A 17,609-nucleotide genomic window follows, 5' to 3' on the forward strand; every position below is an offset into this window, starting at 1 on the left:
GAAATGACAACGCAGATCGGTATTTTGTAACTTGTAGCCTATAGTAGGGCGCTAGGGAAATAATTGTATTTATGACAAAATAAAGCTTCAAAAATACCTCTATGCCCCTACACCAAAAAAAAAATACCTCTATGCCATTTTCAACAAGTTTTTTAATTACGTGGCTCCCAAGTGGTTTGATGTATGACCTCACCGTATTACTTCTGGTATGGCAAATGAGTGGAAATGTTTAATCCCACATTGTTTATGGAAAAAATCATAGTGAGATATTTATTGTATATGGCAAGGGATTGTTACTTGGATGTGTGGCCCTTGCATCGGAACGAAGGTCAATAACAAAATATGCATAGACATCAGTATTGATTGATAGATTTTTTTACTTCATGAGGGCAAGGTTATACTTTTGGGCACTCTTGTGTTTAGACTTTGGCACAAGCCAAGTGACCAGGAAAGTTCTTTTCCCCATTGTATAATAGAAGGTACATGGGTAGAGTTCCTTGGAAAGAAGGCTATCGCTCTCCTCTCTTGTCTTTAGGGGGAATAAGGGTTTGTTTCACACATGCGTGAATGTTAAGCCAAGTAGAGTTGTGGTAAGGAGAGGCAAGCCATGTGTGTGTGTGTGTGTGAAGTTTATTTTTTGCTCCATGCTAGACTTCATTTTAATTTTCATATTGTTGATGTCGAATAGGGATTTCCCAACATCGATTGTAACTTTTCTAACGTCGGTGGTCTGCCATTAGACGTCAGTCAGGCCAGAAAGTGCTCAAGGCCGGGGTTTGTCAAGAACCTTATCGGCATACACTACTCTATGTCTGACGTAGAACGTGGTTATTCTGGCATCGTATGGTGCCAATCTGATTCCATCCAATGCGTCGTCGGCATCGACGTTTCTTTATTACGTGTTGTTCATAATGCTTTGGACATTGGTAACAACTAATTTTATGTGTCTTCTCTCTTTGGAAGACACATCTCGTGGGCTCCTTTGGACAAGCGTGTCTAAGAAAAAAAAACCCTCCAATTTAAATAGAGGATGTCCTGGTTACAATAACATACAATTATAAGTGTACTAAACTCTCTCTCATTCTCCAATTTTCTCTCAAACTCCAATTCTATTTTTGCCTCTATTGTATTGAGAAAGTGTTTTTATACTCTTATTTTGGTTTGATTGAGCACAACGAAAGTGTGTCTCAACGCAACGCATTAAGTGACTACAACAACCACTGAAAGGGAATCTTGGGGAAGAAAATATGAAGGTTTAATCAATTGACTTCATCAAATTAGAATCGATTACCTTTTTTCTCTTCCCTAAAATTCCCTACCCTTTTTGAAAAACACATTTCTCACTCTACCTCCCATTTCCCCTTTCCCCTTCCTGTCTTCTTTCATCGCTTATGGTTCCACTACCACTACAAGCCCTAAGTTGTAGACTGAGCGGTTCCTTCTATGGCGAAGGGGGAATTCCTACAAGTTCTGGCCATGTTCTCCCCCATGATTTTTGGTACTCTCTCTCTCTCTCTCTCTCTCTCTCTCTCTCTAACACACACACACACCCCATTGGTAAAAGGAAATTATTTAGACCTTAGAAGTCTCCCCCAAAGGTAGTTATGAAGATGCAATAAATCTTAAGTTTTTTATTTTATTTTATTTTATTTATTTATTTTACACATAGAAGAGATTCATTCATTGTAGAATATAACTTGATATTAAGGCCACTGAATGCTTTAGAAAGACAACTAAATTTAAATTTAAATTTAAATTAACAATCAGAGTAAGATGATGATCACTAAATATGCCAGAAAAAAAGTATGCAAAGTACATTAGTTAAAAGTAGATTGAACTAAACGTGCTTGCCAGCTACACTAAACATATTGGATTTCCATCCACTGACTCTAAGATTGACTCTTCACAAGAGGGCTTGGCATTGACTTTTTGTGATACGTTCAAAACGAAAAGAATTCCCTGATAAACGCCGGCTGCAAATGCTAATGGAGGTGCTAAACCAAAACTACATACGTAGGACAAAACCATAATGGGAGAAGGGCCTTGGAAAACCCCATTTCAGATTGTCATAAGCTTTCAAAAGGCCAATTTTGACAACCATCCAACCAGACCTCCCCCATACTTGAGCCACAAAGATGGCTAATCTTCTTGACCCCAACGGGCCTAACTATTGGACAAAATTTGGTTGCTGCCCAGGTTGCAATCAAGCAGTTGCGAATCCCTGCTGGTAGCTAATGAAAAGGAATGTAGAAGGGAATTTTTTAAAATATTAAAACCTATTGAGGGTATTGGTGAACCTAAGGAGAAAGGTGAATTATTCTATTTCACCCTTGCACTAGTATCCTGTATATGGTAGAGGGGGCAACGGAGCTGTATACGGTGTGGTATATAATAATATAGTATATGACAGGGTATAAGATAATTATAAGGAAATGTATAAGCTAATCAATCAAGCAAAATAGGCACGGTTGGCTAGCGAAGAAAATCCGATGTTTATGCAACTTGTGTGGTTGCCAGCAGGGGTTGCAACTACCTGGTTACAAATCTAGGCTGTAGCCAAATTTGTTAACCAACTATTGGTTCTAGAGAGTCAGGGTGTAGTCTACATGCAAATCATTTTCTTTTTTACTTTTTGTGAAGTATTGGTTAATTTATTGATTTTCTTTGTATGGAGAGAGTTTCCTAAAAGGCAGCATGGACCATATGCCAACAGGAAGGCCAATGGAAGTATACACAAAAGCATCAATAAGGACAAGAATTTAGCCTTTTATGGAAAGCAGGGTGATCATTTTGCCTTATTTATGTTTGGGCATAAGCCCACACTACCTTTAGGCTTATTTTTCCTATTTTGTAATTTTAATTATTTTTACATTTTTAAGAAAAGTTGAGTTCAACCCATGGTATGAAGTATCAGTCTCGTATCGGATTGGTATCGACTGAAACAGATCCCCAAGCCCTAATCGATCTGGATTGGTATCCGCATCGTTTCAGGGGTAAAATAGTAAAAAAATGGTACTTTAAAAAAAAAAAAAAAAAGCAGGGTATAACCTATCAATACCCACCGATTCGATCCGATCCAGATTGGTGTCGGATTGATATCCATCCCCTAAATCCTTGGTTCAACGAGAATCAAGAACAAGATTGGATCAGGTCTTCATGTGATTCTCCATGTTTGATTCACACTTAGATTCTACTTAAAATAAAAACCAATTGAAAGAAAAGAGAGATTACATGAAGTTCAAGTGTGAATCAAACACCATAAAATAATCATTTTGGTTCGACCGATGGTAAGGTTTTATGAACAATGGATGGAATTCTCATCCTTCCGCAAGCCATGTTTGCCCAACTATTTCAGAGATTAAGGTGCCGTTTGATAACACTTCCTATTCCTGGAGAGTGTTCTTTTACAGAAGTGTTCTTTTTCGATTCCATGCTGTGAAGACACTCTGGGGGAATAGAAACAGTGTTTGGTAAAACTATTTCAGAAATGGCTTTAGAACAGGAAAAGAACAGAAACAACGTTTGACAAACACTTCTATTCCTGGAGAGTACAATAATGAAAATTCACTTTTGAACAATGAAATCAATAATTACAAACATGCTATTATGGTCAAATTTAACTTAAATAAGGAAATAATTTGTTTATGAAATTATCTTTTAAAATACTATTACTTAAAGGAAATAATAAAATATAAACATAAAGAGTTTCCACATTTATCATAATAAGAAAACAAAAGTCTACTATTCAAGTTTATAGGAATTACAAAATAAAAATCATAGCTGCAAATAGGTGTCTTGAAATTTTATTACATAAACAATCAAATCAGGAGGTAACCCTTATCTACTGCTATCTGATTTGCAATTTGTATCCTTAGCTCATTCATATGTCTTCCTTGTACACGTTGACTGCCCTGATGAATTGTAGTAGAAGTACTCGCAATATCACCATCTTCTTGTGACCCGTGAGCGTTGACTACCCTGATTTCAAGCCTACCTACCTGATTTGTTTCTTCTGAATACTAAAGGACCTGGCAGACAGACCGTCCCAATTTCAAGCTAGTGCTTAGCTGCCTTCCCTTGAATTTATAACACATGTAGTTTATGTGTGCTGTATATGCGAATGTCTCTGGGCTGAAGAAACTAAATCTTGCTGTTAGTTATCCAGTTTCTAACAAGATTTTGTGATAAATTTTTCATAATTCCAGTTTTTAACAAGATTTTATAACATCGTGAGTTTTCAATGTTACTCGTCAACTCTGCCTTGGTTGATTAATTTATTTGAATAAGAAAATATATGGAGATCAGGTCAAGGCATGGCTTGGCCAGTGGGAGTTAGGAACAAGGTTGCTTCCTAACGAGTGAAATAAACATAAGCCCCACTTGCTCTCAGGTTTGTAGGAAAGCAGCTTTCCGTGGGGACCCATGAGCCAGCGAATCTTCATGTCGACACCACAGACATAGTCTTTGTCTTCCCTCGGGCTTCCCCTTAGAAGTTAGATCTGGAGCTCTATAGTTTCTGTTCTGAGATTAAATTCAAGGGCTGAGAAGCCCAAGAAAGCAAAATAAAATCTGGGGTCTCCCTTTCTCTCTCTCTCATCTTCTTTGGGTATACAGAACATAGAGAGATGGGATTTGTGGGACTTCAAGAAAATGGGAATGGAGATGGGTTTTCTAACTTGCCGTTGGGAACCAAAAATAAATACATGAGGATGGATGCGGAGCTCACAGAGAACGAAGACGCCTCACATCATCGTCAACAGGTTGGAACCAACAATACGAAGAGATACGTTTTCGCTTGTGTTGTCTTTGCCTCTCTCAACTCTGTGCTTCTCGGCTACGGTGAGCTCATTTCCTTGTTTCTTTTAGCGGCGGCTTTGATCATGAGTTGCAGGGAAGCGGCGGCTTTGATCGTGAAAGGCAAGGAAGCGGCGACCGGCGATCGACCTGCGACCGACCTGCGACCGAGAGAGAGATAGAAGGAAGCGGCGATTGACCTGCGACCAACCTGCGACCGAGAGGAGAAACCGTTGAAGCGGCGAAGGAGAGAGAGGGCAGCAGCGACCGAGACGAGAGAAGCGACGACCGTTGCAGGGAAGCGGCGACAGTTGCAGGAAGCCGCGACCGAGAGTGAAAACCTATTGCAGGCTCTCCTTAGGATTTGGGGGTTTTTGGTCGTGAGATGGAGAAAAGAAATTGTGGGGTTTTGAATAGGTTTGTTCTTTTAAATTTATAAAAGAATAGAAAAGCAACTTTTTGGTACTCTTGCAATGTATTCTTTACTCATTCTTTTTCATTGGTTCATTCCGGGAGAATAAAAAAATGAACCGGACGTGCCAAACATATTTCTGTTCTATTTGCATTCCCGCAGAATAGAAGAACACCAGAAACATTCTCCCAGAGTGTTATCAAACGGCACCTAAGTATTATCTATTCTTCGTTCTTAAGCAAAGTTAGCAAACCGCGTCAGTCGGAAGGGAGAAAAGGACCAATCTACCGTTTGAGCAAGAGGCCCCAAGCAGGAAGCTAGTAAGCCAACAGGGAAGAAAGTTTTATTTTCATTAGAGAGAGAGAGAGCGAGAGAGAGAGAGAGAATGGCCTTACAGTGGCTCATATTAACGTACGTGGTGGCAGCTGAGGCAGCATTGGCGCTTCTACTGACCGTTCCGGCGCCCAATGTACTGAAATCTCGCATCGTTTCCCTCGTTTCGCTGGTCCTCCAACCGGCCGTAGGCATCGTTCCCTTTGCCGCTTTTCAGCTCTTAGGTTTGTTATCCCTTCATCGGTTTTATCTTCTAATTAGGGTTAGGGAATGGAAAAATTAAGGGAGCTCTTTATCTTAATTGGGTTCGTTTTGGATGTGATCCCTTGCAGACATCTACTGGAAGAGCGAGCACCGGCAGATGTGCACTTCTGAGGCCTGCACTGCCACAGAGAGAGACCGATACGAAAAAGCTGTAAGTCAATTTGATTGTCTCTGTTCATGGTATTTGATCTGAAATACAATGTTAGGAATTGTATGTCCTCTGCATGGAATCCAATTGCTTACGTTTGATATACGTGGGGGAGTTCTTCAAGGGCCAGCCGATTGGCTTGCTGGTTTCTTAGGCGTTGACAATTTTATGATTATGAAAGTTGAAACTGATCATGAACAATTGAATTTTAATATGTTGTAGGACCAGATAAAAATATATGTGTTACAGAAAATCGAAACGTCGAATTATACGCTTGAAGCAAAAGAAAATCTTGGTGGTTGCCTGGCCTGGAATGCTTACTTTGGTGTCTGCCTTGTTTCAACCTGCGAGACCATATTGCTAGAACATATACTTGTGAACGAACAGAAGTAGAAACACTAATTTTTTTTTTTCGTGATCCACTAACAACATACAATTTCTTCCATAGGAAAACTAGGAGTTGATGATTTAAGGCCATGTATTGCTCTTATAATTCTAGGTCATGTGGTGAGAAAATCTTGTTAGTTTGCACCCGAATCCGGTCCTGGGATGAGCCCTGAGATGTGGATCGGATAGTAGACCAAGTTAATAATAGGAAGGTTTCATTGGATGGAAAGATGAAGAAGAATTGGATGAATGGTTTTAGTGAGACAATGACCACTCTGATCTTGTTATATGGTGCCGTCAAAGAATTATATGGAAGAGGTCTCTATGCAATCTGCTTCTGATTGGTGGGGATGAACCTTTTCGTCTATAGGGAGCAAGATTTGATTGACAGCTATGAAAATTGTAACAAAGAGACTCTTCTTTCAATCCCCTCCCTGAATAAGTACGGATCTAGTGCCTATTATTATTGGATGGAAACATTAGAAGGACTGAAGGAGTGACAACCTAACCTCTTAGGGAAGCTCTAAGAAATGTGTGTTTGATCCATTCCCCTTGTAGCATTCCCCCTTTCTGATAACATGATACAATCTTGTTTTACTTGCCTTTTAACATGTTGTGGGCTCTTTCATATGACCTTAGTTTCTGTATCACACAAAACTTGTTGGCTTTGTTGAACTTATGGACTGTGGTATTGTCTGATATGTCTAATGTTTCCTCATCATAGTTGTCAAGGTCCTAGGCAGAGCGCTTTCCGGATGCTCAAGACATTTGGTCGCTTTTTTGTTTAAGCATACCTCATCTGGTTTGTATCATCCAAAGTTTTTGAAGGAAAGGGACCTCAGAGACAAATCCCCAGGTCATGGTACTTAGTTTTGATTTAGCATGTCAAACCTAAACCCAATTGGTTTAGTGACTGACTTATTGGGTGACTCGTCTTAACCTAATTATTAATTGGGTTGGGTTTGGGTGGGTTGAAAGCGGGTGTTTTTGGATGGCTTGAGCGTGTTGGGTTGAAATTGGCCATCCCTAGATCATGATACTTACTTATGATTTAGCATGTTGAACCTAAACTCAATCCATTTAGTGACCGACTTATTGGGTGACTTGTCCTAACCTGATTATTAATTGGGTTGCGTTTTTGGGTGGGTTGAGCAGGTTGGGTTGAAATTGGCCATCCCTAGATGTGAAAGCCTGAAATTTGATGCATGGCCATTCTGGACCTTGACCTGTCTACTCAATAATTGGAATAGCCAACATCATCCTGGAAGTAGGGCATCAATTCTGTCAGGCGCATGGTTCTAAGTATTGGTATCGGATAGGACATATCGGCCGTATCATATCAGTATTGGCTTAGACCAATACTAAAATTTGATTGATCCGGATCGGGTATTGGTATCGGAGCATGGGTAAAATCGTAAAAAAAAAGTTATTTTTTTTTTGTGAAAAGTAAGGGAAAAACTGACAGATCCAGTCCTATAAGGCCAATCTTGGATACCCAATAACTAAATCCTTGGTCAGGTGTGATTTTGGAAGATCTATACTTCTTTCCTGGTGAAAAGTTAGTTTCAGGCTTTCTCCTTCTCTAATGGTGCTTGCTTCTATAAATTTGGTTTTTTTGTTTATTTCCTATATTTACAAATGCATAATATTAATTAGAACCCCTCTTGGTGGAAGAAAAGGTTTTGATGTTGTAATGGTGGCTGGTATAAGGATCATAAGAGTTCCTAAAGCAGTGAGGTACCTTTAGGGGAGAGTCTTCCTCTAAATTCCCAATCTTCCCATACCCTAATTTCTTAAATTCTACGCTGGGTAAAGATCCTTTTTTTATTTTATTTTATTTTATTTTATGACTACAAGCCTCCGCAGTAATATTTTGCTATTTTGGTTTTCCAACTTATTATATCTAATGCATGCTCACTATGTAGCATCTATTTCATGTGCATTTAAAAAGAAAAATTATTTAGGGGCTTGGGATGGGTGAGATCTAAATCAGAGAAATGTTGTTCATGATCCTAATAGAACTGACTTGAACCTTGCTCGGCACGCTTATCTGTCCAAGGGCCTAAATTCATGGTTTAATGGGTTGGACTTGGATATCCATGGTTTCAAATTTATGCTTTCTGAATGGCAATACATAGCAAGCGTCTGGAACTGAGCTAGACTATCCAGCAATTACCAATACCTGAATCTGTCCGGGATCTAGATTATGTCAGATGTTAACTCTGAACTGACATTATTTTTGTTATTTTAGTTAAAAAGATCTCATCTAAGATCCAGGCTTGTAAATGGATATTAATCAGATTTAATTGAATCTTGTGGCTTCTTTTGAAATGCTAAACACTAAGGTAGTCACATTTTTCACTGGGTTGGCTTTTATTGCGCTGGCCCAATGGGTTTCATTGTTAGAGTAGGGTTTCTCCTTGGATATTTTAGCAGAACTCTGAATGTATCTTTTTGAGCCATCACATAAGAGTTAGGTTTATGAGATAGAGATGGGTCCGTGAGTTTTACCAGGATCTCAGAGTGGGAAGGGAGAGGTGTGACAGCAGCGGTAAGCAGTGAAACAAAGGTTTGTTGCGGGATCAGGTTTGAGTGTTTGAACCTCTTATTTGTTTGTTTGTTTGTGTTCTTTTTTTTTGGCTAACGATGGGTATCCAAGCCTTCGACCTGACTAGTCCCACAGGCCCATACTGAACCCACAACCGCATGTACTGGGTCATACCAGGGTCGAATGAGATTATTTGGTTTTCTTTTTAAGTTTATAATAGAAAAACATCTCATCTCATCTGTGGACATCAGTGAGTTCACTGAATCATGTTAAGTCTTGGTTTCTCTTTATATTTTATTTTATTTCCTTATTGATTCTTGATTTAACTGTATTTTGGGAGCATTTACTATTGTAAAAGATTCAATGCTCTATGATAATGTTGTTGTTATTCTTGTTTTGTTGATCTTTTATCAGGAAACCTCATACATAAATTGTTGCCACCATATTAGTTGCTAAGGGTTTATTGGTTGGTAACTAATAATTATAGGGTCAACTTGATACCAGTATTGGCAAGAGTGTGGCAGAGTATTCTTGTACCTGACTTCTGTCGTAAACTTATGGATTACTTTCAGACATCCTTTCCCCTAAAAATTGCTACCTTCATTAAAGTGCTGTGGGCTATGGTGTTGTGCAGGTATACAAATCGCAGAAGAATGTTATTTTATGTGCAGGTGCATGCCTTCTTTATTGGTAGGTGTTCATTGAGCTATCTTTATGTTGTCAATTGTAGTTCTGTATTTATGTGATATTTACGTTTGGATGTGTCTATTTGAGTCTGGTATAGGTGTGTGTACCGCATGTGTAAATACTACAAGGAACTTCAGAAATTGGAGGAAGCTGTGAAGAAGTACAAGGAAGAGTAGTTTGCTGTGAGGTAGTTTCTTTTGAATGAGTCGGATAATGTTGGACTTTAGTTATTACCAGTTTGTAGACTCTCATGTGGGGATGATTATGATGCAATTTAGCTTATCTTTTTCTGCAATAGATTCAGTTTGCATTTGTACATTGTTGAGGATCACCAATGGATGGATTTACTTCAATGTTTACATTCCTACAAGTTCCATTTCTTCCTTGAGATGAATATATGATACAAGCGTAATTGAATGTAGCAAAGGCTAGCAATTTTTCATTTGCATGGCATCTGATTCCCAGGTATCTTTTAAAAATATATCATTGGACGTATGGTTGTTGTGAGACTAAAGGGCTATCACATTGTCTAAAGGACCACCATAGGTTTTAGTTGATCTAACGTACATGCCTGCAACGTTGTATTTGCCTATTTAGGTGTTGATGGCCATTGTTGTTTGGTCCCCATCATGCCCTTCCCTTTCAACACAGGAAGTCTTGAGCAAACATCTTCCCACTCATGCTTTGAGAGAGAGGAGCAGTGGAACAAGAGATCTTCTACGGATAAGATACATGAACAATTTTGATTCATATGGCTTCACAGGCCTTGTGCTTAGAGAAAAGGAGCAGAGGAACCAGATGTATCTTTGAGAGGATGATGGCTAAGCATCATGAAAACAATGCCAAATGAACAGGGATTACATCAACTGTAAGTAACTCACTCAAAGGCTATATCATCGGCAAAACTTCAAAGGTTTAAAATATATAAATGGAGATTCTCTCATGGGTGAAGGAATTCCTTCATTCTCTGTCCACAGCTGAGATTTTGATTAGCATTAAAGCAAAGAAATAATTCAAAATTTTGTAATAGTTGAAGGTCCAGGTTCAAGAGAGGAAAGATTGACTTCAAAACTACACTCGGGGGGCTGAGAAAGGTTCCAAGTCTTTGATGTAGAAAGTTTCATCACAGGTCAGCTTAGACTATTAGATTATGCAAGGCTGAGCCAGTCAACAAAATAATGTCCCATAGAACATAGGTCAATAGCCCACTAAGCACTGAAGCCTTCAACTTTTAGTGGCATATAGCCTAGTTTTGTATGGTCAATGTGAAAGAGACGTTTTTTTCCTGTTAGGAAGAAAGATTCATTCATCATCAACGTGGAACACTCATGGCAGGCGTTCAACACATTTCCTGAATCCATAAATAAGTATTGGGTCAAACCATTGTACACATGGACGATAGGGCCCTCTTTAAAAGGATGGCAAGTAAACAATACCCTCTAGAATCGATATAAAAGATAGAGGGGAAGGTGTAATTCGTTTTTGTACGTAAAAGAATACATCTTTATTATCTGAGTCAACAATAATCTTTTAATAACCTTCAGATATCGATTCGAGCATAGAGGAATGGTCACCATTGCTCAATGTGAAAGACTGACTTGTCAAATTTTAAAAGCTAAGTTACTTCAAAGTGAACCCAAAGTGAATATATGCACTAGTTTTTATTAATGTGGAATACTATTCATTATAATTTTAAGGAGAAAATAGAAGTCAAATTATTCTCATACACTATATGATAGGACAGAATTATTGGACCTCAATACAATGTTAAAGTTGCTCCATTGTGATCTAGTTGTTGCAGGTTCAATTTGAGACTTGAGAAAAGTCTCTCCACAAAGGGTGGTGGTAAAGGCTGCCAACATTATGACATTTTTGCTTTTTTACTCATATAACATTGGAATTATCATTTGGAACCAAATCAATGGAATATGTTCAATCATGAACCCGATTTCAGAATCTCCTTGTCTCCTGTCCCTCCAACCCATCTTAGTTCGCCACCTTAATTCTTCCTCACCCCTTCCTCTTGCTCTCAACGCATCCCCCCTAAAACTTTCAACCATAATCAGTTTCTCTTCATCCTGGTGAAGAGAGAATCTATTCAGCCATGGGATCTAACCTTCTTATTGGATGGGGAAGTATATTTTGATCTCATGCAAATGGAAGTTAATGATGAACTCATAATCTAATCATAGCGTGACATCACCGTGATGCGGATCTGAGGGATCGGATCGCTTAGGGTCCACTAAATAACCAAATAGTTCACTCTAGATAAACCATGGGCAATATTGTAATTTCTGGTACAATTTAGGAGCTTTATAGAGTGAAATAATTGACTAAGGACTTATCAGGAATTAATCCTAAAGAGAAGGATCAATTCTGGAAATAAAAATAGTAATGGGGTTAAACAGAAATAAAACCCAAGAATGAAGGGTAATTTGCAAACTAGTAAAGAGGGGGGGTGTATTAATAAAGAACTTAAAGTTAGAGAGCTTATATATAATAACAGCAATTGTTTATTTAAAACCCATAGGAGAACCTTTATTCTTCTTCTCGATGGAACACCAAGCTAAGGCAGTAGACCAGCAAGGCTTCGATGCACATAACTCCTTTAAATCTTGTCGATTGGCCATGAAACTTCAGGCGTAGGTTGAGCATCTAGTGCTCTCTTGAATCCAACAGGTAGGTGTCACAAAAACAGCACACAAAGGGAGCGGTTGCACCTACAACTCAGATCAGGCGGTAGGTTTGGGTTCAGCTTAGTTGCAGGTCTTGTTCCCCACCATTGGAAAGACCTTTGAGGCTGAAACTCTGGGATTCAGGTCGCCTAGGAGAGAGGTTCTCACGCCCTAAGTCTCAGGCTCATCTGAGGGGGTATCTAGGGAGATCGATCTTCTAACTAGGGCTGCAACTGTCACCCAGAAAACAGAGTACCAGAAACTTCAACAACAGGAAGTAAGAAAGGGTTGGGAGGAAGAAGAAGATTAAAAGGGGAAAGAGAAAATTTCAGAAAGAGTCAGGGAGGGGAGAACAACTCACGGCAGTCATGGTTTTATACCAAAATTTGTATTCTTCAAGTCTAAAAAGAAACTGAATTTCTCCATCGTTTACTTGTCCAATATAAAGAAAAAAAATCAAAAAAATTAATGGCAACTAACTTAAAATGGAAACTAATCTAAAATTAGAAACTAACTAATTTCAAAGAAATTGTTTCTAAAACAAAAGAAAATCAAATCAAAGATTTTTCTTTCCTAAATCCATCGTGCAACTGCATCACACCGTGGATGAAGGAAAAATTATTCCGATTGAAAACTATCAAAACCCAGAAAATTTACAGAAGCATTACATAACCAAAAGGACAGTAAACAAAGTATCAATGAGAAAGAGCTTAAAAGCAAGGCAAGCTATCTTGATCTGTTCTGCTAAGTTTGATCACATTTTATCCTTTCTGGATCAACATTGATGAAGTAATCAAAACAGAAAATTGAAACTGTGTTCCAAACTTTTGTTATAAGTAGTCCTGCATTTCATAATAGAAGGGTTCAATCTTTATTTATTCCATACTTAAAACATTGATGAAGCAATCAAACAGAAATTCAAACTAAGATGTGGAAAAAAACTAGTAATAATATAATGCTGACTTGCACCAGATTAACTGAGATGATTGAAGAAGGCTTTGCCAAGAGAGTGGATGCATCACTTTTCCAGTAAGTCTTAGCAGGCCGTAGATTAATGTTCCCACCGCTGCCACCATAACCACCAGTCCCCCTCGAGCTCCCTCTAAGGCCACTCAAACTGAAGATTTTCACTTCCTCATATCTACTCTTCTCATGATCTTCATTTAACCCAATCGTCACATTTGAACCTGCAGAATCAAATTCAAGTACAATCATTAATTTCCAGTTTAATTCTGTGTTCTTCTCCAAACAATCAAAAATATATGATCCTACCAAGTGGTTGCTTCTCTCCTCCAAGCTGTTCCAATAGATCAGAACCTGCATCTGTGAGGGTAGGATTATTGATTTCATGGGCCAAACTCAAAAATGCTTGTGAGCAGAGGATCAATAAAAGCCATCTAACTAGCAAGTTTAGCTTCATAACTGATTGTGTACAAGAAGAAACCAAAATTTTCTTTCGGTTTTCGTGAAGTGGTTGGTTGGGTTTATTTAGGCAATGGTAAGACAGAGAAATCACATCATTATAGTCTAATTAAAAGGTGATTGACAAAGGCAAACGTGAACCCTTGAAGGGATTGTTTCTTTATGAGTTGGAAATGGAAAGAGTATATTTGCTTTAGCTGCCCATCTCTGAAAGTTTGAAAGAGTTGAAGACATCTTTGAATTTGAAAAATTCTTTTAGTCCTCTTAGCGAGTGGAGAGAATGGATGGAGATCAAAACAGATCTGATCTTTCTACCTGAAACTTTGTGGAGAATATGATACCATCAACCCTTTTAAGAGAAAATGTTTTCTATAGGGAAAAACACATGCATTAGAATCAAGAATGCATGCTATGCCAAAGGCTGTGTAGTTCTCGCTCCTCGGACCTTGCACATGAGTGATCGGGTCACAATTATACATGGTATTGTTATTTAATTACTTGCTTTTATTAGATTTCATCATTAAATTGATCCGTTTTACTATTTTATTGTGATTGCAGGGTAAGTTCGACAAAGAAAGCAGGAAAAAAAAAAAAAGCTCTTCACTCTCGTTTTCTCTCCTTCTAACTTGTCTCTTTCTCCACCATCCTCTTTTCACTCACGTCCTCTCTCTCTCTCCCCTAGTTTTTCTCCCATCCCTTTCATCTTTCAGAGTTCATAGGCCTCTCCCCTCTCTCATGGTTTCACTCTTTTTCTCTCTCCTAGTTTCTCTCATATTTTTCTCTCCTTGTCCAAATTAGAATACAAATCCTCCTTGTCCTAACACCTAACCAACCCCTAAAATCCCCCTCTCCCTCATATCTCTCTCACTCACGGTTATCTTTCTCTCTTATCTCTTCTCCCCTACAATCTCTCCTACTCTCGGTTTCTCCTCCTCAACTTTTCCCTCGTTTTTCTCCCCCACATCTCACTCACGAATACTTCCCTCTCTCTCGTTGTTCTGTTAGAATCTCTCCCTATTTCCTCTCACACATGCCCCCTTCTACTCACGCATCTCTCTCTCTCTCCCCCTACCCACGGTTTTGATCTCTCACCCACAGGCTCTTCTTGAATTGGCAGCTCTCATTCTCCCTTTTCTGGTTCTCCTTTTTCACAGTTCTCCCTACTTCTTGGATCCCACCTTCATCTGGATGGATTTTTCTGGACAACATTGCCCAAAGATCATTACCATCACATCAAGGTTCCATCACCACCATTGCATTGTGCCACATCGCCCGATGCAATGGAAGACCATACATGGAAAGAGGATATTACAGCAAATCACCATTGCTATAGCTAATGCCCCCACCTGAAACTCAAGATGGTAGATGATGGACCATTTGAAGTTTGAAGAGAAGAAAGCAAAGGCACACAAAAGTGTTAACCTTTGTAAGAAGATGTGCAGATGATATTCTAAAGAGACATGGCAAAAAAAGTGTTTTTTGATGAAAATGGTGACAAACAAAGTGAACTAATTTCGATATATTTGGTCATTTCATAAAAGATTTCATTGTGATTTGTTTGAATGACACTTATTATAAAAGAGTGGAGTTGAAGTAGACAAGAAGACATGCACCTATATTAAGAAGGAGCTATCATAGCAAAATAATCTTAAGACATACTGCTTGGAAACTCCTCCATCAATGGCAATCTCACATTCCATCACCTTGGGTAGCGGCATTGATGCAATTATCTCTTTGGACAGGCCATGAGATGAACAATAATTATTTATTTATTTATTTATACCTATCCGTGGATTGCTCAGATGGTTAGGGCAAATTAGGGATTGTGTGGATAGGCACACGGTCTCAGGTTCGATTCCTCATCTGTGTACCTGGGATTTGAGTGGAAACCGTGGTAGTGGGTTTCTATGCTAATCTCCCCGAGGATTAGTCGAGGTGCACATAAGCCACACCTTGGTTAACAATAAAAAAAAATCTTAAGACATACTACGTCACTACAATAACGAGAAACAACAAAATGTTTTTTGCTATGCCATGAGATGAAGGAATCTCCCAAAAATATGCCGAAGCCTGTAAAAGACTAGTGATCTGTAACATCACCAACCCAGTCAGAAGTAGAGTATGCACAAAGCTTGACAGATGAGGACGTTGGAAGAAGCTTTTTTTTTTTTTTTTTTTTTAATAATGTGCCTTTTATATACCAAAGAATGTGAAACACAACAACATAATGAATGGAGCATGGGACATGAATTAACTGAAAACACGAACATCTTAGATGGTATCAGGTTGTGATTGTGTGATAGACTAGACTACCCACCAATGTGCAATAGCATTCAAGATCAGAAAGAGGATGTGAGGGAAGATGAAGGTGGTGACAGTGAGGAAGCTCAATGATACAAAATTTCATGGAACTCAAACATTTGATCGACAAGAATACAATACTGATGGTTCGCCAAGAATACTATATGTAAGTGTTGGGCCATTGTTATAGCTAATGCCCCCGCCTGAAACTCAAGATGGTAGATGAGAAATCATTTGAAGTTTGAAGAGAAGAAAGCAAAGGCACACAAAAGTGTTAACCTTTGTAAGAAGATGCGCCAGATGATATTCTAAAGAGACATGGCAAAAAAAGTGTTTCTTGATGAAAATGGTGACAAACAAAGTGAACTAATTTTGATATATTTGGTCCTTTCATGAAAGATTTCATTGTGATTTGTTTGAATGACACTTATTATAAAAGAGTGGAGTTGAAGTAGACAAAAAGACATGCACCTATATTACGAAGGAGCTATCATAGCGAAATAATCTTAAGACATACTGCTTGGAAACTCCTCCATCAATGGCAGTCTCACATTCTATCACCTTGGGAGCGGCATTGCTGCAATTATCTCTTTGGACAGGCTATGAGACGAACAATAATTCTTTATTTATTTATTTATACGTATCCATGGGTTGCTCAAACGGTTATGGTAAATTAGGGATTGTGTGGATAGGCGTACGGTCTCAGGTTCGATTTCTCATCTGTGCACTTACGATTTAAGTGGAGATCGTGGTGGTGGGTTTCTATGCTAGTCTCTCCTAAGATTAGTCGAGGTGCACATAAGCCACACCTTGGTTAACAATAAAAAAATATATATATCTTAAGACATACTACGTCACTACTATAACGAGAAACAACAAACTGTTTTTTACTATGCCATGAGATGAAAGAATCTCCCAAAAATATACCTAAGCCTGTAAAAGACTAGTGATCTGTAACATCACCAACCCAGTCAGAAGCAGAGTATGCACAAAGATTGAGAGATGAGGACATTGGAAGAAGCTTTTTTTTTTTTTTAATAATGTGCCTTTTATATACCAAAGAATGTGAAGCGCAACAACATAATGAATGGAGCATGGGACATGAATTAACTAAAAACACGAACATCTTAGTTGGTATCAGATTGTGATTGTGTGATAGACTAGACAACCCACCAATGTGCAATAGCATTCAAGATCAGAAATAGGATGTAAGGGAAGATGAAGGTGGTGCCAATGAGGAAGCTCAATGATACAAAATTTCATGGAACTCAAACATTTGATTGACAAGAATACAATACTGATGGTTCACCAAGAATACCATATGTAAGTGTTGGGCAATTGGATTGAGTGTTGTCATTATTGGCAACTAGAAGATGATGTGTGGTTAAATTTATTGGAGTGGTTCAACAGTTGATGGATCAATTACTTGAGTCTATGGTTCAATTTGAATAATCTTGGTTCAATTGTTAATTTAGGTGAATTTATGGGTTCAAATGGGTTCAACTGAATTGGGTAAATAACATGGTGATGTCAGCCCAACTAGTATTTAAATTACTTGTTGCCCTAGCCCACTTAGTATGTCAATTGTTTATTGCCAAAGATGTCATTATATATATATATATATATATTAATATTATA

The 17,609-nt window shown here is 38.4% G+C and overlaps 2 protein-coding genes across 2 annotated transcripts; one reads left to right on the plus strand and one right to left on the minus strand.

Moving 5' to 3' along the window:
• The first annotated feature begins 3,215 nt into the window (after nt 1-3,215).
• LOC122074184 lies at nt 3,216-9,943 on the plus strand. The gene is made up of 5 exons (XM_042639044.1): nt 3,216-3,363; nt 5,422-5,763; nt 5,872-5,954; nt 9,521-9,576; nt 9,671-9,943. Exons 2-5 carry the CDS (start codon nt 5,592-5,594, stop codon nt 9,747-9,749), a joined length of 390 nt encoding a protein of 129 aa, XP_042494978.1. The 5' UTR covers nt 3,216-3,363; nt 5,422-5,591; the 3' UTR covers nt 9,750-9,943.
• Nucleotides 9,944-12,870: 2,927 nt separating this feature from the next.
• On the minus strand, nt 12,871-15,394 carry LOC122086420. The gene is made up of 3 exons (XM_042655221.1): nt 15,284-15,394; nt 13,521-14,039; nt 12,871-13,435 (listed from the first exon to the last, which is right to left on the minus strand). Exons 2-3 carry the CDS (start codon nt 13,666-13,668, stop codon nt 13,167-13,169), a joined length of 417 nt encoding a protein of 138 aa, XP_042511155.1. The 5' UTR covers nt 13,669-14,039; nt 15,284-15,394; the 3' UTR covers nt 12,871-13,166.
• Nucleotides 15,395-17,609: the final 2,215 nt, after the last annotated feature.

This window comes from Macadamia integrifolia, chromosome 1 (genome assembly GCF_013358625.1).
Source record: "Macadamia integrifolia cultivar HAES 741 chromosome 1, SCU_Mint_v3, whole genome shotgun sequence".
Lineage (NCBI taxonomy): Eukaryota > Viridiplantae > Streptophyta > Magnoliopsida > Proteales > Proteaceae > Macadamia > Macadamia integrifolia.